The following is a 17,824-nucleotide window of genomic DNA, read 5'->3' on the forward strand; positions in this document are numbered from 1 at the left end:
CTCTCTATATCCTATCAGTTTTTATTCTGTAGTCTAATGCTGTGTGAATTATAGGTCAACATTCAGTTGGGATAAGTAAAACTAGCTTTTCTGTGAAATTCTGAAATAGGGATTTCACAATTGTTTTTTAGCACCGAAAATGTTGGGAATGATACCCAACTGTTTGGTTTAAGATTAATGGTCTGATTAAGACCCTTTAATATTAATCAAATCACAGGACAGTAATAGAATGACTTTGAAAATCATGCAAAATGTTCCTAAGATACACCCTATGATACACCAAGTTTCCTCTTATGTGTATAATTTAAATTTATTGGATGGAAATAGGAATAAAATTTATAAAGGAATCATTTCAGCTAATTCCAGTGGATTTAGACCTCTGGGATATCACACACACACACAAAATCCAACTGCTAAAGAAAAAAATACAAAGTTTTTCCTAACTTTTCAAACCCTATCTATAATCAGGAATCAGCTTCACTTGTTTCTGTAAAAAAGTAGGGTGAAATGCAATCTGTTATATAAAAGCCAAAAGGAATTTCACCCCAACTGCTTTAATTCTGTTTTTCCCAGACAGAATGTTCAAACCTTGCAATCCAAAGGCTAATGGAATCAGTGACAAAGTCAAATTACACAAACAAAGTAATTAAAAATCCCCATTATTTCTAACTTGGTTGTTATGAGGCTGGATCCAGCCAGATTCTTACTGGTATGAACCATTAGTTTACAGGAATTTGAACATACCTTATGATCCCATTGGAAAACAAGCCTCTTCAAACTCCCTACCAAATCCAACTAGCTCTATCCAAGGAAATTAGTTGACCTCATGACTCCCCAAGGCTCATTACTCTCTGGATACATGAAAGCTTGTGTACTGCTCCAATCTCAAATGCACTATCCTCTATATAAAAAACTGATGTCACTGCTTACCGTAGTTTCTATTCTTTTAATAGCAGACAAAAATTGTGCTAAGTACATTACTACTCTTATTTGGATCTTTTCATTGCCAATGGCAGAAAACTTCAAGATAAGTTTTTCTCTTTTGAACAGGGATCATGAACCCTGTTAAACAGGGGCTCAAACCTGTGACACCAATCTGAGACTTATGCTACCCACGTACCCTAAATTTTTTTTCCCTTGAAATCTAGGGGAAGAAGTTTACAAAACAGAAACAGGAAAAGGAAAACGTTTTAAGGTTTGTATTAGTGTTATGTTAGAGATGCTTGATTTCTGACCCTACTATTAGTATTTCTCCTTCATGTCCTTGGGCAAAATGCTTAACCTCTGAATCTTATATTCTCACCTGTAAAATGAAGGTATTATCTACTTATCAAAATACAAAAGATTAAAATAAGATAGTATATGTAAAGCACTTTGCAAGGTGATTGGCAAGAAGCAAGATGATAAATAAATGTGAGCTCATTTTCACTCATTTAAAACTTGGCTTGGGCTTCCCTGGTGGTGCAGTGGTTGAGAGTCCGCCTGCCGATGCAGGGGACGTGGGTTCGTGCCCTGGTCTGGGAAGATCCCACATGCCGCGGAGCGGCTGGGCCCGTGAGCCATGGCCGCTGAGCCTGCGCATCCAGAGCCTGTGCTCCGCAACAGGAGAGACCACAACAAGGAGAGGCCCGCGTACCGCAAAAAAAAAACAAAAAAAAACTTGGCTTTATTTTAAGTTCATTAAACACATTTTAAACACTGCTATTTGCTGAATGTTGCTAGGTAAAAGAATAGAACAAGAGACAACTTATTTCACTACTAAGCATGTCATAATGATGTTAATGGTAATAATGGCCACACCTAATAAGTACTGACTGCTAACTGATTGAGGCACTTTTCTCATGTAATCCTCATTACCAGCTTAGGCTCAGAGAAGTTAATTAACTTGCCCAAGGTATCAGCTAGGAAATGACACTGCTGGGATCTGAACTCAAGCAGACCCAACTCCAGAGCCCATTTCCTCCACAGGCAACACTGTGTTTCACTCCCTATAGTTCTGTATTCGTGTATTCATCTCGCAAACACTGACTGAGTGCCTATTACCTGCCAGGCTCTAAGCACTAGGAAAACAGCCAAGAACAACTCAAATAAAACCCCCAACCACAGAATTTATATTCTAATTGGGGCTTTAGATAAACACTGTTAGGCTGTGATAAAAGCCATGAAGAAAAATAAAACCATAGGGGATAGAAGTAAAGTATGTGCACATGTAAGACTGTTTTAGATGGATGGGCAGGAAAGGCCTCTCTGAGACCTGAATGAAATGCATGTACAGAACAATGACACACAACGGTTCTTTATCAGTGCACCATAGAATATAGTTATTAAACCGGTACATTACACATTTACCTATCCTATCCTTACATAGACAGGTTTAAATACCCTCAGGTCACAGACTGACACTGTACTAGAAATTTATGAATTCAGTACAGAATTCTGACATGAGCAGGGGAGCTGGAATCAGAATAACAGAATAACTCTGTTATTTTCTAGATATGTAATAATGGGCTAGCCATCCTGGGCTTCAGACTTTTAATTTAAAGTGTAGACAACAGTACTAGTAAACCACCCCCAATGAGGGTTGTTGGAAGAATTAAATTACATAATATATGCAAAGTGTTTAATGCAATGTCTGAGACATAGGATGTATATGTGTTAATATTTACACTGCTATCATCTGCTATTTACATGGCAGTTGTACCACTGCAAGGCCAGACATGTAGTAGTGAACTGGTCTACAGAGGAAAAAAAACCCTGCCCTTGAGAGGCTCAGTTCTCATGGCGGGGGGACAACAGTTAGTATCAATATAATTATCATTATAGTATATTAATAAGACAGAGGTTGAGTATGATGGAAATACTTAAGGGGCAACAATATTGGCATGACTTTCTTCAAGAATCCTAGGACTTCCCTGGTGACGCTGTGGTTAAGTATCCGCCTGCCAATGCAGGGGACACGGATTTGATCCCTGGTCTGGGAATATCCCACATGCTGTGGAGCAACTAAGCCCATGTGCCACGGCTCCTGAGCCTGCGCAACACAACTACTGAAGCCCACGCTCCCTAGAGCTTGCACACTGCAATTACTAAAGCCCATGCTCTGCAATAAGAGAAGCCACCACAATGAGAAGCCCGCACAGCACAACAAAGAGTAACCCCCGCTCGCTGCAACTAGAGAAAGCCCATGTGCACCAACGAAGACCCAACGCAGCCAAAAAAAAAGAAAAAAGAACCCTAGAAATATTTCTGGTAAAGAGCTCCAGATGACTGGGGTTACTGGCTCATTCCTTCATACAGATCTGCCTTAGCATCCCTGACAGAGGCCAATAAAGCTCTCAATTTAAACCAACTTTCTCAGGAATACTGTCTCTGACTCTTTCAATGAGATCAAAACCCTGTACTTCATTATGTCTATAAAATCCACGTGCTTTATTATATTTACGACTTCAATGTTTACCTTCCCTACAAGAAGGTGAAAGAACACTGAAGCATATGTATTGTTCACTGCTATATCCTCAACCTGGCACACAGAAGACACCTAACTAATGGCTGTTAAATACGTGAATAATCATTAAAATAAATTGAAAAGAAACTGAGAACTAGAGTTTATGGTTCAACTGACTAGAGGTCTGTGATCTTCAAACCTAAAAAAGTAACCCTGAGCTGTTAAACACTCTTCTTTGTATCCCATTTCTAAGATAGTACGAAACCCATAGGAGGCCTTGTGAGTTTAGGAGGGGGCAGTTCACTGACTACTCTTGGTAAACAGGGGGTGCGTAGTAGATCTGGGATGGAAACCAGGAATCTGGACTGGCAGGGGGCAGTTTGCATTAGGGAGTTTGATGATCTCTTGATGGATAACCAAACATGTTTCCTTAATAAATGTGCAATCGCTATGCAATCGTTAGGATATGCTGACATATCCTTTAAAAAAATTAGTTAAATTTACACCCAAAGCAAACTTAAGGGAAAGTACAATACTTCAAGGTGTACTTCAACAGTCACCACTATTGCTTATACAATCATATAAATCATTGTATAATCAAGGTAAACTCCCCACACATTTATCTCAGCACCCAAAACATGAGAAAAACTTTAGAAAATTAAAAAAGGACATAGCCCTTTTTATTCTTCATTAGAAGCCAGAAGATGGGAATGGAGGTTAGTGAAACCAAGACAGAGTTTCCCAGATAAGAAATATAATAACTGAAGTACAGAATAACGGACTGTAGATAATACAGAGCTCAGTTTTCACAGCTGTGAGGAAAAACAAAGAACAAGTAAATGCCTGCAGTATCCTCAGAGACCAAGGGTTCCAAAAATTCCAACTGACTTAACTCCTCAAGCTTTTTATTCCAGCTTTTCCATGGCTTGACTTACTATTTTGTGTCTTTAAAAAGCAACTCTTGAATAGGCAGGAAAAAATGCAATTAAATAGGGTTAGATTTCTAAGTCAACTTGGTTACTTATAATGCTAGTAAAAAGGTTCCATGAACAATGGAACCAAAATTTATTCAAATAATGCTTGATACTATAATATTTAGTCTTTTTTTTTTAATTTAACCAAAAATAAGGTATACAGAACTGGAAGGGACCTGAGGTGATCACTGTTGTAGCTCACACGTCTCAAACTTTAATGTACACACAAATCATCTTTGGATCTTGTAAAATGCTGGTTTTGACTCAATCCGTCTGGGATGGGGCCAAAATTTTACATTTTTATAATAACAAGTGTCCTAGGATGCCAATTCTGCTGGTTGTGGGGACTGCACTTTGCATAGCAAAGATCTCAATAGTGATTTGAGAATTGATGGAAGAGCATGTGAATAGATGACTTTTTCAAATGCCTTTCTAGTCCTGGAATTTTGACTCTATTAAAGTTATTGTTTTCTGCTCTAGTTGTACCAAATAGCTTTTCCCAGTCTACAAAAATATATTGTATACGTACATATATAAAGTGTATCAGTTTCTACTTGCTACTATTCAATTCCACGTTAGTGGGATAATTTTAGTATTTCTAAGGTGACCTTATTTTGCAGGGTAAACTCAACTGTCCCAAACTGACATAGTGTCTAACTTGACTATATCTGGGATTCCTTTAATTGAATCATTTATTCTTCAAAGTATCACTGAGTGCCTACAATGTGCCATATGCTATGCTACAAACACAAAACTACAAACAAAGATTTAATAAATCGGGCTCTAGGACAACACCTTTTAAAACACTGTATATTTCATCCTTCCTGTTCCCAATTCCTCTCCAGAGGTGAGGGTGGCTATAGGTTCAAACAGTTTAAACAATGAGAAAAGGAGGAAGAAACTACAGAAATAAAAAGAAATAAAACCTGTTGAACATTAAAAATGTGGTACATTGATACAATGCAATATTATTCAGCTACAAAAAGGACGGAAGTACTGATTCATGCTAAAACATGGCTAAACCTTAAAAATGTTACACTAAATCAAAGCATAACACAAAAACAAAGTGTAACACAAAAGGCCATATATTTTATGATTCTATTGTATGAAATGTCCACAACAGGCAAATCAAATCCATAAAGACAGAAAGTAGATTAGTGCTTGCCAGGGGCTGGGTGGAAGAGGAATGCGGAGCGACTGCTAACAGGTGTGGGGTTTCTTTTTTGGGGTGATGGAGTGGCTAGTGGTGATGATTGCAGAACACTGTAAATACACTAAAACCCACTGAATTTTACACCTTCAAATGATTTAAATGGAGAATTTCATGGTATGTGAACTATCTTAAAAAAAAAACCACAACCCATTGACAAACTGAAAAAAGGGTAAATACTACACTAAGACTATGGAAACAGTGATATTGGTCTTTCTAGGGTCTATTAAACTAATGCCAAACACTTTTTTCATTTGAGAAGGGGATTTTCTTCTCAACTGAGCTGGAGTTTGCATTTGCAAATAAAGATTCATTTGTTGATTAGACAGTGTCTCAAATGCATTATCTTAAAAATCAAATTAATTTGTTTTCTTTACTTTTATCAAATAATTGTTTATATAAACTTTTATCTGATTTTATGGCAGTACTGTGCCTGACAGTCTGAAGCCAAAGAACACTGCTTTTAGCCCTGAGCCTCCACTGAGTAGATTTAATCAATAGGGTTTACACTATTTTTCACCTACTCATCCTACACAGTCATTATTTTTAACCAGTTTAACATATTTGGTGGGTAAGGTATAGAACAAGGTAGAATTTAATACAGGTCACCCATAAATTCTGCATTAAAAAAAAAAGTCCTACCATATAATTTATAACTTTATTTCTTTAAACAGCAGAGTTATTTTTTAGACTTCATTTTACATAAAGAAACTAAAATTCTATGATCCCTCGAGATATTTTAAGTACCAACCTTTATTTGTTTAGAGAAATAATCAGGAACTGAATTCACAAGATTAATTAGAGACACCTATCACTAGACAACCCGGTAATGCCTAGGCAGTGTCTCTAACAGCAAAGCACTGTCTGATGGTTCATAACAAAATCTACCAAGTTTCAAAGTAGAAATGTTGCAAGACCCACAAAGAAGGCTGGTGGCTGAGAGACAGTAGAGAATGTTTAAATATATGGCTATCTGATGGATACTTCATTCTTCTGGTCTATTCACTATCAAAACATTCAGTACTGCTGGCAGGAAAATGAAAGATATTTGTTAATAAGTCTTTGTGTTTAAAATCCAGAATGATCACCTCAAGCAGTAGTACTGGGTTTAAGATGCTATTTATTCTTAGGCAATAGAAATAATAAATATGGCCAGTGAAAAATGGGTGTTACATTAAAACCTGTTATGTTTTCGCCACAGAATTAAAGTGATAGTTCTACTCTTAACAGAGACAAAAGACTGCCCACAAATTATCAGAGCTAATAATTTAAGTAACTACTTGCTCACACTGAGATTCTCCTGCCTACTCCAAGTACAGAGGCTAATAGCATTCTAATAGAACATTATCACCACTTTTGCAGATTAGAAATTAGTTACAGAACTCTTCAGAGGAGAATTTTTAATGAAGTTCTGGTGTCATGTGTTTGATTTTTTTTTGAATTTTTGAATTTTATTTTATTTTTTTATACAGCAGGTTCTTATTAGTTATCCATTTTATACATATTAGTGTATATATGTCAATCCCAATCTCCCAATTCATCCCACCCCACCCCGCCACTTTCCCCCCTTGGTGTCCATACGTTTGCTCTCTACATCTGTGTCTCTATTTCTGTCCTGCAAACCGGTTCATCTGTACCATTTTTCTAGGTTCCACATATATGTGTTAATATACGATATTTGTTTTTCTCTTTCTGGTGTCATGTGTTTAGAATCGGAGTCAGCAACATTCCCCGTTAAGAGCCAAACAGTACATAATTTAGGATTTTTGAACCACAGAGTCTGTTGCAATTACTCAACTCTGCCATTGTAATATGTGAAAACAGACATAGATAATACAGAAACAAATAAGTGGCTGTGTCATTACTTTCTTTATGGACACTGAGATTTGAATTTTATATAATTTTCATAGGTCATCACATATTATTCTTCTTATGGTTTCCCCCTCAACCATTTAGGAATGTAAAAAGAATTCTTAGCTCATGGGCTGTACAAAAATGGATAGGAGGCTGGATTTGGCCCATGGATCAAAGTTTGCTAATCCCTGGTTTAGAGTGTGATGGAGTGAAAAAGTTATAGACAGTAAGTTAGTAAATAAATTACACAAACCATTTTACATACAAATTGTAAATTTTATAGTCCTAAAATTTAATGTATGTAACCTTTCAATCAGGTTTAATATTCAGTTTGATCTCCTTAAGAAGATATGTATTTACAAAGGGTATTTTCACATTATTATTTGTTTTCATAAATATTAGGTGGAAAAGAACACCTTAGCTTAATGAAATTCAAATTCATAAAGAAAATCAATCTCTTGTCCATCCACTTTGGCCATCTCTACTTTAACTCCTTATTTCAGTCTATTGGTTATTCCTTCAGATTAGTGCAATAGCCACTTAACTGGGTTTTCAGCTTTTTAGTGTTTCCTCATAAATCCATCTTCCACTCTGCAGCCAGAATAATCGTTTAAAAATTTAAGTCTGATCTTATGACACCTACCAAGTCTTTTTTTTTTGGGGGGGGGGGCGGGGCTGCACCTCGTGGCCTGTGGGGTCTTAGCTCCCCGACCAGGGATTGAACTCAGGCCCTTGGCAGTGAAGGCATGGAGTCCTAACCACTGGACCACCAGGGAATTCCCACAACACCTACCAAGTCTTATAGAGGCTGCAATGGTTCCTCCAGTGCTCAAGTATAGTCTAAACTTTCACTTTCCTCCCTTATCCCTTGTCTCTTCTTTTTCCTATTTTCAAACTGTAGACATACAAAGATTTTTCACATGCAACTCTATCTTAGTCTTTCCCTATTTATTTAACATAATTTTCCTAACCTGTCCAAACTCAATTAGGCACTACTTCTATGTGCTCTGTTACATACCTATCCCTAGAATAATTGCTTTTACACCCTTTGGTAACAGTCTGGTTTACTTGTTTGTTCTCCTTTGCCTAGTAATAAACTCTTGAGAGACAGATTTGTGTTTTACTTAACTATAATATTCAATACCTAGGATCTAGAAAGAAGTCTGGAACATAATAGAGACTTAAATATTTGTTGGATGAACCCATGAACTGTTACGGGTTGAACTGCGTCCCCTGCCCCCACCCCCACAAAAGATATGTTAAAATTCTGATCCTCAGTTTCTCAGAATGTGACCTTATTTGGAAATAGGATCACTGCAGGTATAATTAGTTAGAATGAGGTCAACCTGGAGTTGGGTGGCCACAACTCAATCTGACCAGTCCTTATAAGAAGAGGAGACATGAGACACAGACAGATGAGGGGTGAACTCCATGTGATGCTTTCTAGTGTTGTTCCCTTTTGCATGGTTTGATGTTATACAGCTTCTTAGATGTGGCCTAAGATCACCAGTCAGTTAGGACAAGACTTACACTGGTCACTCGACGGTAGATCTGCGCAGCATTTTGGCACTCGGAGTAAGGGTATTCAGATGTGGCCATCTCAAGCATGCACATCCCAAAAGCATAAACGTCAACGGATTCATCATATTTCTCCTCATACATCTCAGGGGCCATGAACTCTGGGGTACCTTAAATAAAAAGAATGATTCAGACTCAGTGTGAGGAGAAGCTGCGATTCATGGGGAGGGCAACAGCAGAGGGGTTGACCTGTGAGAGAGAAGAAAGTGGAAGGGGGGTAAGAGGTGAGGGAGGAAAAAGAAAGAAAGGTAGGTAGGTAGGTGGTGGGGGGAGAGGAAAGAAATCATCTTAGTCTGTTCCATCAAATATGTTATAGATCTTATACTACAACTCCTTTAAAAAAACTGGCACAGGATCTAGTGTCTATTTATTTACTGTTTCAAATGGATTAGTGTTATACAATGTCAAAATAGAGCCTTGCATAAAACTCATATTGAAAACAAACAGAAGGAAAAGGTAAGAGACTACCAAGGAATAAAGTAGATATAATGGCATCTACCTGTAAGATAGGATGATGGGTTAAAAAAGATCAAAATACTTGTCTGCCCCCTACTGTACGGTAGCTGTAAGGTTAACATTCATATAATCGCTAGCCTCTTGCCATTAACATTCCATCTGATCAGTTTCACTTTTAAGGTGGCTTTTCAGAAAAAAAACCTGATATTCAACACATTTTTAAAATGATAAAATAAACTGTAATTGTCTATAAAGGCCACTCACCAGAGCCCTTTTCTTCACACACTTACCACCCCCCCCGCAGTACACAAACCTACTGCAGATGTAAGAAGTGTAGTGAGGCACATCCTATAGACACACACACAAATAATTCGGTCTGCACTTGAGTTCTCAGACTGAATTATGAGCATAGAGTGTATGATTCCACACACCAGGTTTCCAATGTTTCCAAAGAAATTAAGCCCGAATACCTCAAATTATGGGACATTTCTAAGAACAGGCTTGCACACTATGGTTTAAACAAAAAAAGAAGAAAAAACCCTCTTGGGACAGAGATTAAGATGCCAAAGACAATCAAAGAAGTGTTTCCTATAAGGAGGGCAAAAAGGAAATTCATCTTTAAATAACTCTTTTCCCAGGAACACTATTTTGTAAGGATGTGCAAATGACTGGTGCTCAATGCTTTTCTCATTACAACATAGGATTCTATAGCCCCTTAAAAGTGAATGGCGTTCTTGTTGTTGTTATTGTTGTCACCTTTTGGGAGAGTAGAGTGTTTGTGAAGATTGCAAGTTTGCAAACTGTCATACCCTCTTCAGAAAGTGAAAGCTTATAAAATAATCAGCATTAAATTATTTTTCCAGCTGCAACTCTCTAACATACAGTTAAAGGCTGAAAGGACAGACTTGTTGTGTAGATCAGTGATTCTCAAGAATGACGATTTGCCCTACAGGGGACACCTAGCAAAGTCCAGAGACATTTTTGGTTGTAACAACTGGGGAGAAGTGGGCAAGGGGACATGCTACTGGCATCCAGTGAGTAGGACCAGGTATGCTGCTAAATCATCTTACAATGAACAGGACAGTCCTTATAACAAAGAGCTGTCTAACCCAAAATGTCAATAGTACTGAGGCTGAAAACTGTTTCAGGTATATCTTCTGAAGACTAGGAAAAAAGTTGATAATCAACCATCATATTTTCACATTTTAAAATAAAGTTTTAATAGGTAGATATTTTTGAATATACATATATCCAACAGACTTCTTCAGAAACTAAATTACATATAAATTCAATTTCTTTTATGGGGAAAGTAACATACTTTATCTGTTATATAAGTAAGTATATGATACTAAGTACCAATGAAATGACTCAGTAAGGTTAACAATTATTACATAATGTTTTGTCAGCAAAGTTCACCTTACTTCTCTTCATATAACTTTACAAAACAACAATGGTCTTCAAGATGATTCTAGAGGCAAAGAAACAGAGAACTCCACATCACTTTCTGGGTTCAAGCTCTGAATTTCTGAAGGTTTATTTCACATAATAAAAGCTCTGACAAGGTCAGGTTTCTAAATAAAAGGAATGTCAGAAAGCCAGTGAGACTGCAAGGTACACCTGAAACATACCTATCACACTCTTGGCAAAAGAAGCCCGCTTCAGGGTTGCCAGACCTAGGTCTCCAATCTTGACTGAGCCTGTAGGGCCAGTGATAAAGATGTTGTCACACTTAAGATCCCGGTGAATAATAGGTGGAGTTCGAGTATGAAGAAACTGAAGTCCTTTAAGAATCTGACGGCACCAGCTTCTCAGAACTTTGATCTTCATCACCTTAAACCTTTTCAGGTACCTAGAAAAGGCAAGGTACACCAAACAGGTTATCAATGATATGCATTTATTACTTTGAAGAATTCCATTAAATTCTAGCATATCTGAGATGGGAATATCAAGTTCAGAATATTAAGATTCAGTAAGCTTAGGTTAGTGCTACTTTTAGTAAGGTTAAAAGGGACAGGATAATAAGTAGTTGGCAAGCAAATTCTGATAACAAAGCACAAAAAATAAATTCCTTAAAATCAGATCACTGCTAAAATGATTTAGAAGTTAAGAGGCAGAGTTCGACTTCTGGTAATGGTGAAGCAACTCTTATTGGATGCAGATATAATTATGAACTCTAGTGAATACACACACACACACAACTACTCGAAAGCTCTGGCGGAATCAAAATCAGGCATAAGCTGGAAGGGAGTACACATGAGGGAAAAGGGAAAGCACTAGTCTGTGGGGGTCGCTCAAACCTGGACTGAATCCTGGAGCATTATTGGCTGAGGAATGAATACGAGGATACAGCTGAAGATTACCGCAGGGTCTAGAACAATGTTATTCAACAGAACTTTCCACAATGACAGTCTGTCCAATACAATACTCACTAGACAAATAAGAATGTTCTTTTTTTTTTTTTTTTTTGCGGTATGTGAGCCTCTCCCGTTGCGGAGCACAGGCTCTGGATGCACAGGCTCAGTGGCCAGGGCTCACGGGCCCAGCCGCTCCGCGGCATGTGGGATCTTCCCGGACCGGGGCATGAACCCGTGTCCCCTGCACCACCAGGGAAGTCCAAGAATATTCATATTTAAATGAATTAATTAAAATAAAAAATTTTCATTTCCCAGTTGCACTAGTCACATTTCAAGTGCTCAACAACTGCATTGTAGCAAGTGGCTACCATTTTGGATGGTGCAGATTACAGAACATTTCCATCACTACAGAAAGTTCTGTTGGACAGCAGAGATCTAGGAAGTAAAGGAGGCAGGGTGGTGGGTTGGAGGGTGCGGGTGGTGTGTAATCCCAGAAAGGAGGTACAGGGGCTTCCCTGGTGGTGCAGTGGTTAAGAATCCGGCTGCCGGGGCTTCCTTGGTGGCGCAGTGGTTAAGAATCCGGCTGCCGGGGCTTCCCTGGTGGTGCAGTGATTGAGAGTCTGCCTGCCGATGCAGGGGACACGGGTTCGTGCCCCAGTCCGGGAAGATCCCACATGTCGCGGAGCGGCTAGGCCCGTGAGCCATGGTCGCTAAGCCTGCGCATCCGGAGCCTGTGCTCCGCAACGGGAGAGGCCACAACAGTGAGACGCCCGCATACCGCGCAAAAAAAAAAAAAAAAAAAAGAAAGAGGTATAGAAGGGGATCTCCAAATTCTGTATATTCACTCTGCCTAAATCTCTGGTTGACCTCTGAAATGTGTATGTGTAGCAGAGTCCAAGCAGCCCAGCTAATGCTAAAAGAACAGGACAGAGATTTCTGATGAACTGAGTTCTGATACTATTTTATCTGGAAATAGTCAGGGAAAAAATGAAGAGCACTGATGGTAAATATAAAAGACTACATTTTCCTATTACTGTCTTTATGTTACACATATGACTACTTAAAGGAAAATTTATAACATTGTATTATAGGATCTAAACAATAAATGTAACAACATATGAAAATTATAGCATAAAGTATAAGTACTAGAAATACATGGGCCTATATTTTTGCAAGTTTCCTTTATTTTACATGAAATTGTACAGTAACAACCCTAAGCATGTTGTGAAAAGTTAAAGATATAAATGCAGTATCTAAAGCAACCACTAAAAAAGATATTTCAAATGTGCGCGCGCGCACACACACACACACACACACACACACACACACACGGAGTTTAACCAAAAAGCTAATACAGAAACTAATACGAAATATTAAAAATAAATTAAAAAATGAAACTCTGCTTCACCTGGGTGGAATAATTTGAGGTAATTAAAGAAAACTAATGGTGAAAGTTGGTTTTATGGTTTTAAAAATATATATAAAAACAGAGTTACTTCTGGAGGGTGAGGAAAGGGCTGACTGGAAAGGGCTGGCTAGGAAGAGGTTTAAGGGCATGTATTGAGATGATGGAAATGTTCTATATCTTAACAGTTTCGATTACATGAGTGAGGTATCACATTAATAGGACAAAGGGGAAAACAACATGATCATTTCAATTCATGCAGAAAAGGCATCAGACAAAATCCAACACCTTTCCATGATTAAAAAAAAAAAAAAAACTCAAACTAAGAATAGTGGAGAATATATTCAACATGATAAAGAGCATTTTATGAAAAACCCACAGCTATACTACAGTGGTGAAACACTGAAAGCTTTCCCATTAAGACTGGGAATAAGACAAGAATAACCACTGCTCTTCAGTGTTGTACTAGAAACTCTAGCCAGATTAATTAGGCAAGAAAAAGAAAGGTACCCAAATTGGAAAGGAAGAAGTAAAACTCCCTCTATTTGCAGATAACAAGATCCTATATATAGAAAATTCTAAAGAATACATACAGACATGCACACACAGCTAGAGTTAATAAACAAATTCAGCAAAATTGCCAGAGTACAAGATCAACATGCACAAATGAGCTGTGTTGTACACCCCAACAATTAACAACCTGAAAAGGAAAGCAAGAAAACAATTCCATTTGCAACAGCATCCAGAAGAATAAAATACTCAGGAATAAATTCAACCAAGGAAGTGAAAGATTTATACACTAAAAACTAGAAAACACTGTTGAAAGAAATTAAAGGACACCCAAATAAAATGGAGAGATGGGTTCATGGATTGGAAAACTTAATATAGTGAAGATGGCAATATCAGCCAAAGTGACCCACAGATTCGATATATCTACAGATAGATTTGATTATATCTACAGATGCAATCAAAATTCTAACAGGTTTTTTGCAGAAATGGAAAGCTAATCCTCAGGTTCATATGGAATTACAAGGGGCCCCAAATAGCCAAAACAATATCGAAAAAGAAGAACAAAATTGGAGGACTCAGTTTTTCCAATTTCAAAACATATCACAAAGCTAGGTTTTGTAGTATTAAAACAGTGTGGTACTAGCATAAGTATAGATACATACAACAGTGGAATAGTATGGAGGGTCCAGAAATAAACCCATGCATCTATGGTTAAATGATTTTTGACAGGGGTGTCAAGATCATTCAACAGGGAAAGAATAGTCTCTTCAACAAACGGTGCTGGGACAACTGGATATCCACATGCAACAGAATGGAGTTGGATCCCACACCTCACACATACACAAATGTTGACTCAAAAAATGCAACGATCTAAATAAAAGGGCTAAATCTATAAAACTCTTAGAAGAAAAGTTAGGGGTAAATCTGCATGACCTTGGTTTTGGCAATGGATTCTTAGATATAACCCTAAAGGCACAAGCAACAAGGGGAAAAGAAACAACAGATAAACTGGACTTAATCAAAATTTAAAACTTTGTGCATCACATGACGTCATTAAAGAGTGAAAAGAATATACAGAATGGGAAAAATATATTTGCAAATCATGTACCTGATAAGGGTTTAGCTTACAGAATATATAAAGAACTCTTACAACTCAACAAAAAGACAAGCAACCCAATTTAAAAATGGACAAAGTGGGCAAAGAGTTGAATAGACATTTCTCCAAAGATATATAACATGCACATGATAAGATGCTCAACATCATTACTCTCTAGGGAAATGCAAATCAAATGAGATACCATGTCACAGCCAGCAAGATGGCTATTAAAAAACCAAAAACAAACAAAAAAAACCAACTGTTGGCAAGAATATGGAAAAATTGGAACCCTTATACATTGCTAGTGGGAATGTAAAATGGTTCAGCCATTGTGGAAAACAGTTTGGTGGTTCCTCAAAAAGTTAAACACAGAATTACCATATGACTCAGCAATTCTACTCAAAGGTATGTATGTATCTAAAAGGCATGAAAACGGGTACTCAAATAAGCACTTGTACACAAATGTTCATGGTGGAAACAGCCCAAATGTCTATCAATAAGTGAGTGGATAAACAAATTGTGGTATATCCACGAAATATTATTTAGTCATGAAAAGGAATGAAGTACTGATACATGCTACAACATGAACCTTGAAAACAAGGTAAGTGAGAGTAGCCAAACACAAACACATATTTTATATTCCATTTATATGAAATACCTTGATCAGATAAATCCTTAGAGACAGAAAATAGTTGGTGGTTGCCAAAGGCTGGGGCAAAGGAAGAAAGGGGAATTGTTTAATGGGTTTTAGTTTTGCAAGATGAAGAATTCTCGAGATTGGCTACACAGCAACATGAATATATTTAACTAAACTATACACTTAAAAATGATTAAGGGCTTCCCTGGTGGCACAGTGGTTAAGAATCCGCCTGCCAATGCAGGGGACACGGGTTTGAGCCCTGGTCTGGGATGATCCCACACGTTGTGGAGCAACTAAGCCCGTGTGCCACAACTACTGAGCTTGCGTGCCACAGCTACTGATGCCCGCGCGCCTAGAGCTGGTGCTCCACAACGAGAAGCCACGGCAATGAGAAGCCTGCGCACCGCAAAGAAGAGTAGCCCTCATTCGCCACAACTAGAGAAAGCCCGCACGCAGCAACAAAGACCCAACACAGCCAAAAATAAGTATAAATAAAATAAATTTTAAAAAAATGATTAAGATGGTAAATTGTATATGTTTTTACCAGAGTAAAAAAAAAAATGCCCATCTATAAATCCTAGAGATCAGCTAGTCCACTTACTTTACACATGGAGAACTGAGGGCCAGAGAAGGGGATCTACTTGCCCTAAGTCACAGCTGGTCAAAGTCAGAGCAGAGAGCAGACTCCTACTCTAAGTCTAGTGCTTTCTACTTTACCTCTTGCTGCATTTGCTTTGAGGCTCAGAAACTGAAACAGATAATGATGGGGAAAAAAGAACTTTAAACTTAAAAGAAAAATGGTTAGAAACTTAGATCATGTGCAATTAAAGAGAAAATATACTATGTGGGAAGGGTAATGGGGAGTAACTGCTTAATGAGTATGGGGTGTTCTTTTAAGGTGATGAAAATGTTTACGAACTTGACAGATGTGGTTACACAACACTGTAAATGTAATAAATGTCACTGAATTGTACACTTTAAAAAGGTTAATTTTGTTATATGAATTTCATCAAAAAATTTTTTAAAAACCTAACTTTATTTCTATCTACTGACAGACTACTGACAACCCACTAAGTATTCAAACCAGAAAAAGAATCTCAAGATGCAGCTATATAAACAACTACTACCACAGAACTTTCCTTAATTCATTCAAATATTTATCAAGTTTCAGGCATAATGCTAGGGAGCACAGTCTAGGAAAAGAAACAGGCATGTGAATAACAAGAAGCATGGACGACTAGGATAAAGATGTTGCCATAAATATTAGAAAAGTTGGATGGGAAAATTAGAATGTGCAGGAGGGAAATAATCTGTTGGCTTTTCAACATGTTAATTTTGAGCATCCAAGAGCATCCAGGATTTTCTACATCCAGGAAATACAAGACTATGTTTCAAAGATCTGGGATTAATCAGCTCAGTAGCATTAACTACAGAAGGTTATAAAGAATAAATACACACTACAGAGACAATTTTTCACAATCCAATTCTTCCACAAAAAATTTACACCATAAAAGTTACTCTACTTTCCTCCCTGAGTACAAATAGATACTCTAAGAGACATGGGACTCCAAAGGCATACAGGGAATTTCTGCATTTAACCTATCCATATTCCTGAAAGGAATGATAGGTCTACATGTTTTGGCTTCAATTTCTGATGCTTTGGGAAATGAAATTATCTAGTGATAAATGTCACAATACAACTTGCATTTGATACAATATGTGCATAGTTGTAGCAAAAACTGCCCAATATGAGGTGATAAAATAAATGGGTAAAGCTTGTCAATAAGCTTCAATTTCACTTTAACCACTAGAGGGCTACCTTGTCATTTGATTTCTGATCTCTTAGCCACTCAATTTTAGAAATGCCAATCACCATAACTTAAAGCAACTAGGCTTATTCTGCAACAACTTCTCATTTAAATACTTACCAATACATAATTATCAAACCACTTTATACACCAGAGGACCTTGTGGGCAGGAAAATGTGCTCATATACTAACATTTGGAGCAACTCTTCATTCCCTCCTTAGTATACTGGGCAACAACAGAAGAACTGATAAGGCCTGAAATAAGAAAATTCAAGTTCTCTCATACTTCTTGGTCAGCTTTTACAATATTGATGAACTTACGTTTTAAGTGTTCCAGATGTCATAAGTTCAGTCACCAAAACGATGCACTTCTTTCCCTTTACTGTGGATTCCCAGGAATCATAGAATCGGACAATATTGGGATGCTGAAGACCCTTTAACATTTCAGCCTCTTCTTTAAATCTCTGCCTCTCAGACTTCGTTAACTTTCGATC

The 17,824-nt window shown here is 37.6% G+C and overlaps 1 protein-coding gene across 16 annotated transcripts in view; it reads right to left on the reverse strand.

Moving 5' to 3' along the window:
* The window catches only part of WNK1 (WNK lysine deficient protein kinase 1), a 136,312-nt gene that overhangs the window by 56,453 nt on the left and 62,035 nt on the right, over positions 1–17,824 (reverse strand). For all 16 annotated transcript variants that reach the window (XM_060113635.1, XM_060113644.1, XM_060113648.1 and 13 more), the window contains exons 2-4: positions 17,652–17,824; positions 11,146–11,366; positions 9,014–9,171 (exon numbers count right to left, since the gene is read on the reverse strand). In XM_060113635.1, coding sequence (XP_059969618.1) covers positions 9,014–9,171; positions 11,146–11,366; positions 17,652–17,824 — 552 coding nt within the window. The remainder of the gene's footprint in view (positions 1–9,013; positions 9,172–11,145; positions 11,367–17,651) is intronic.

This window comes from Mesoplodon densirostris, chromosome 11 (genome assembly GCF_025265405.1).
Source record: "Mesoplodon densirostris isolate mMesDen1 chromosome 11, mMesDen1 primary haplotype, whole genome shotgun sequence".
Classification (NCBI taxonomy): Eukaryota; Metazoa; Chordata; class Mammalia; order Artiodactyla; family Ziphiidae; genus Mesoplodon; species Mesoplodon densirostris.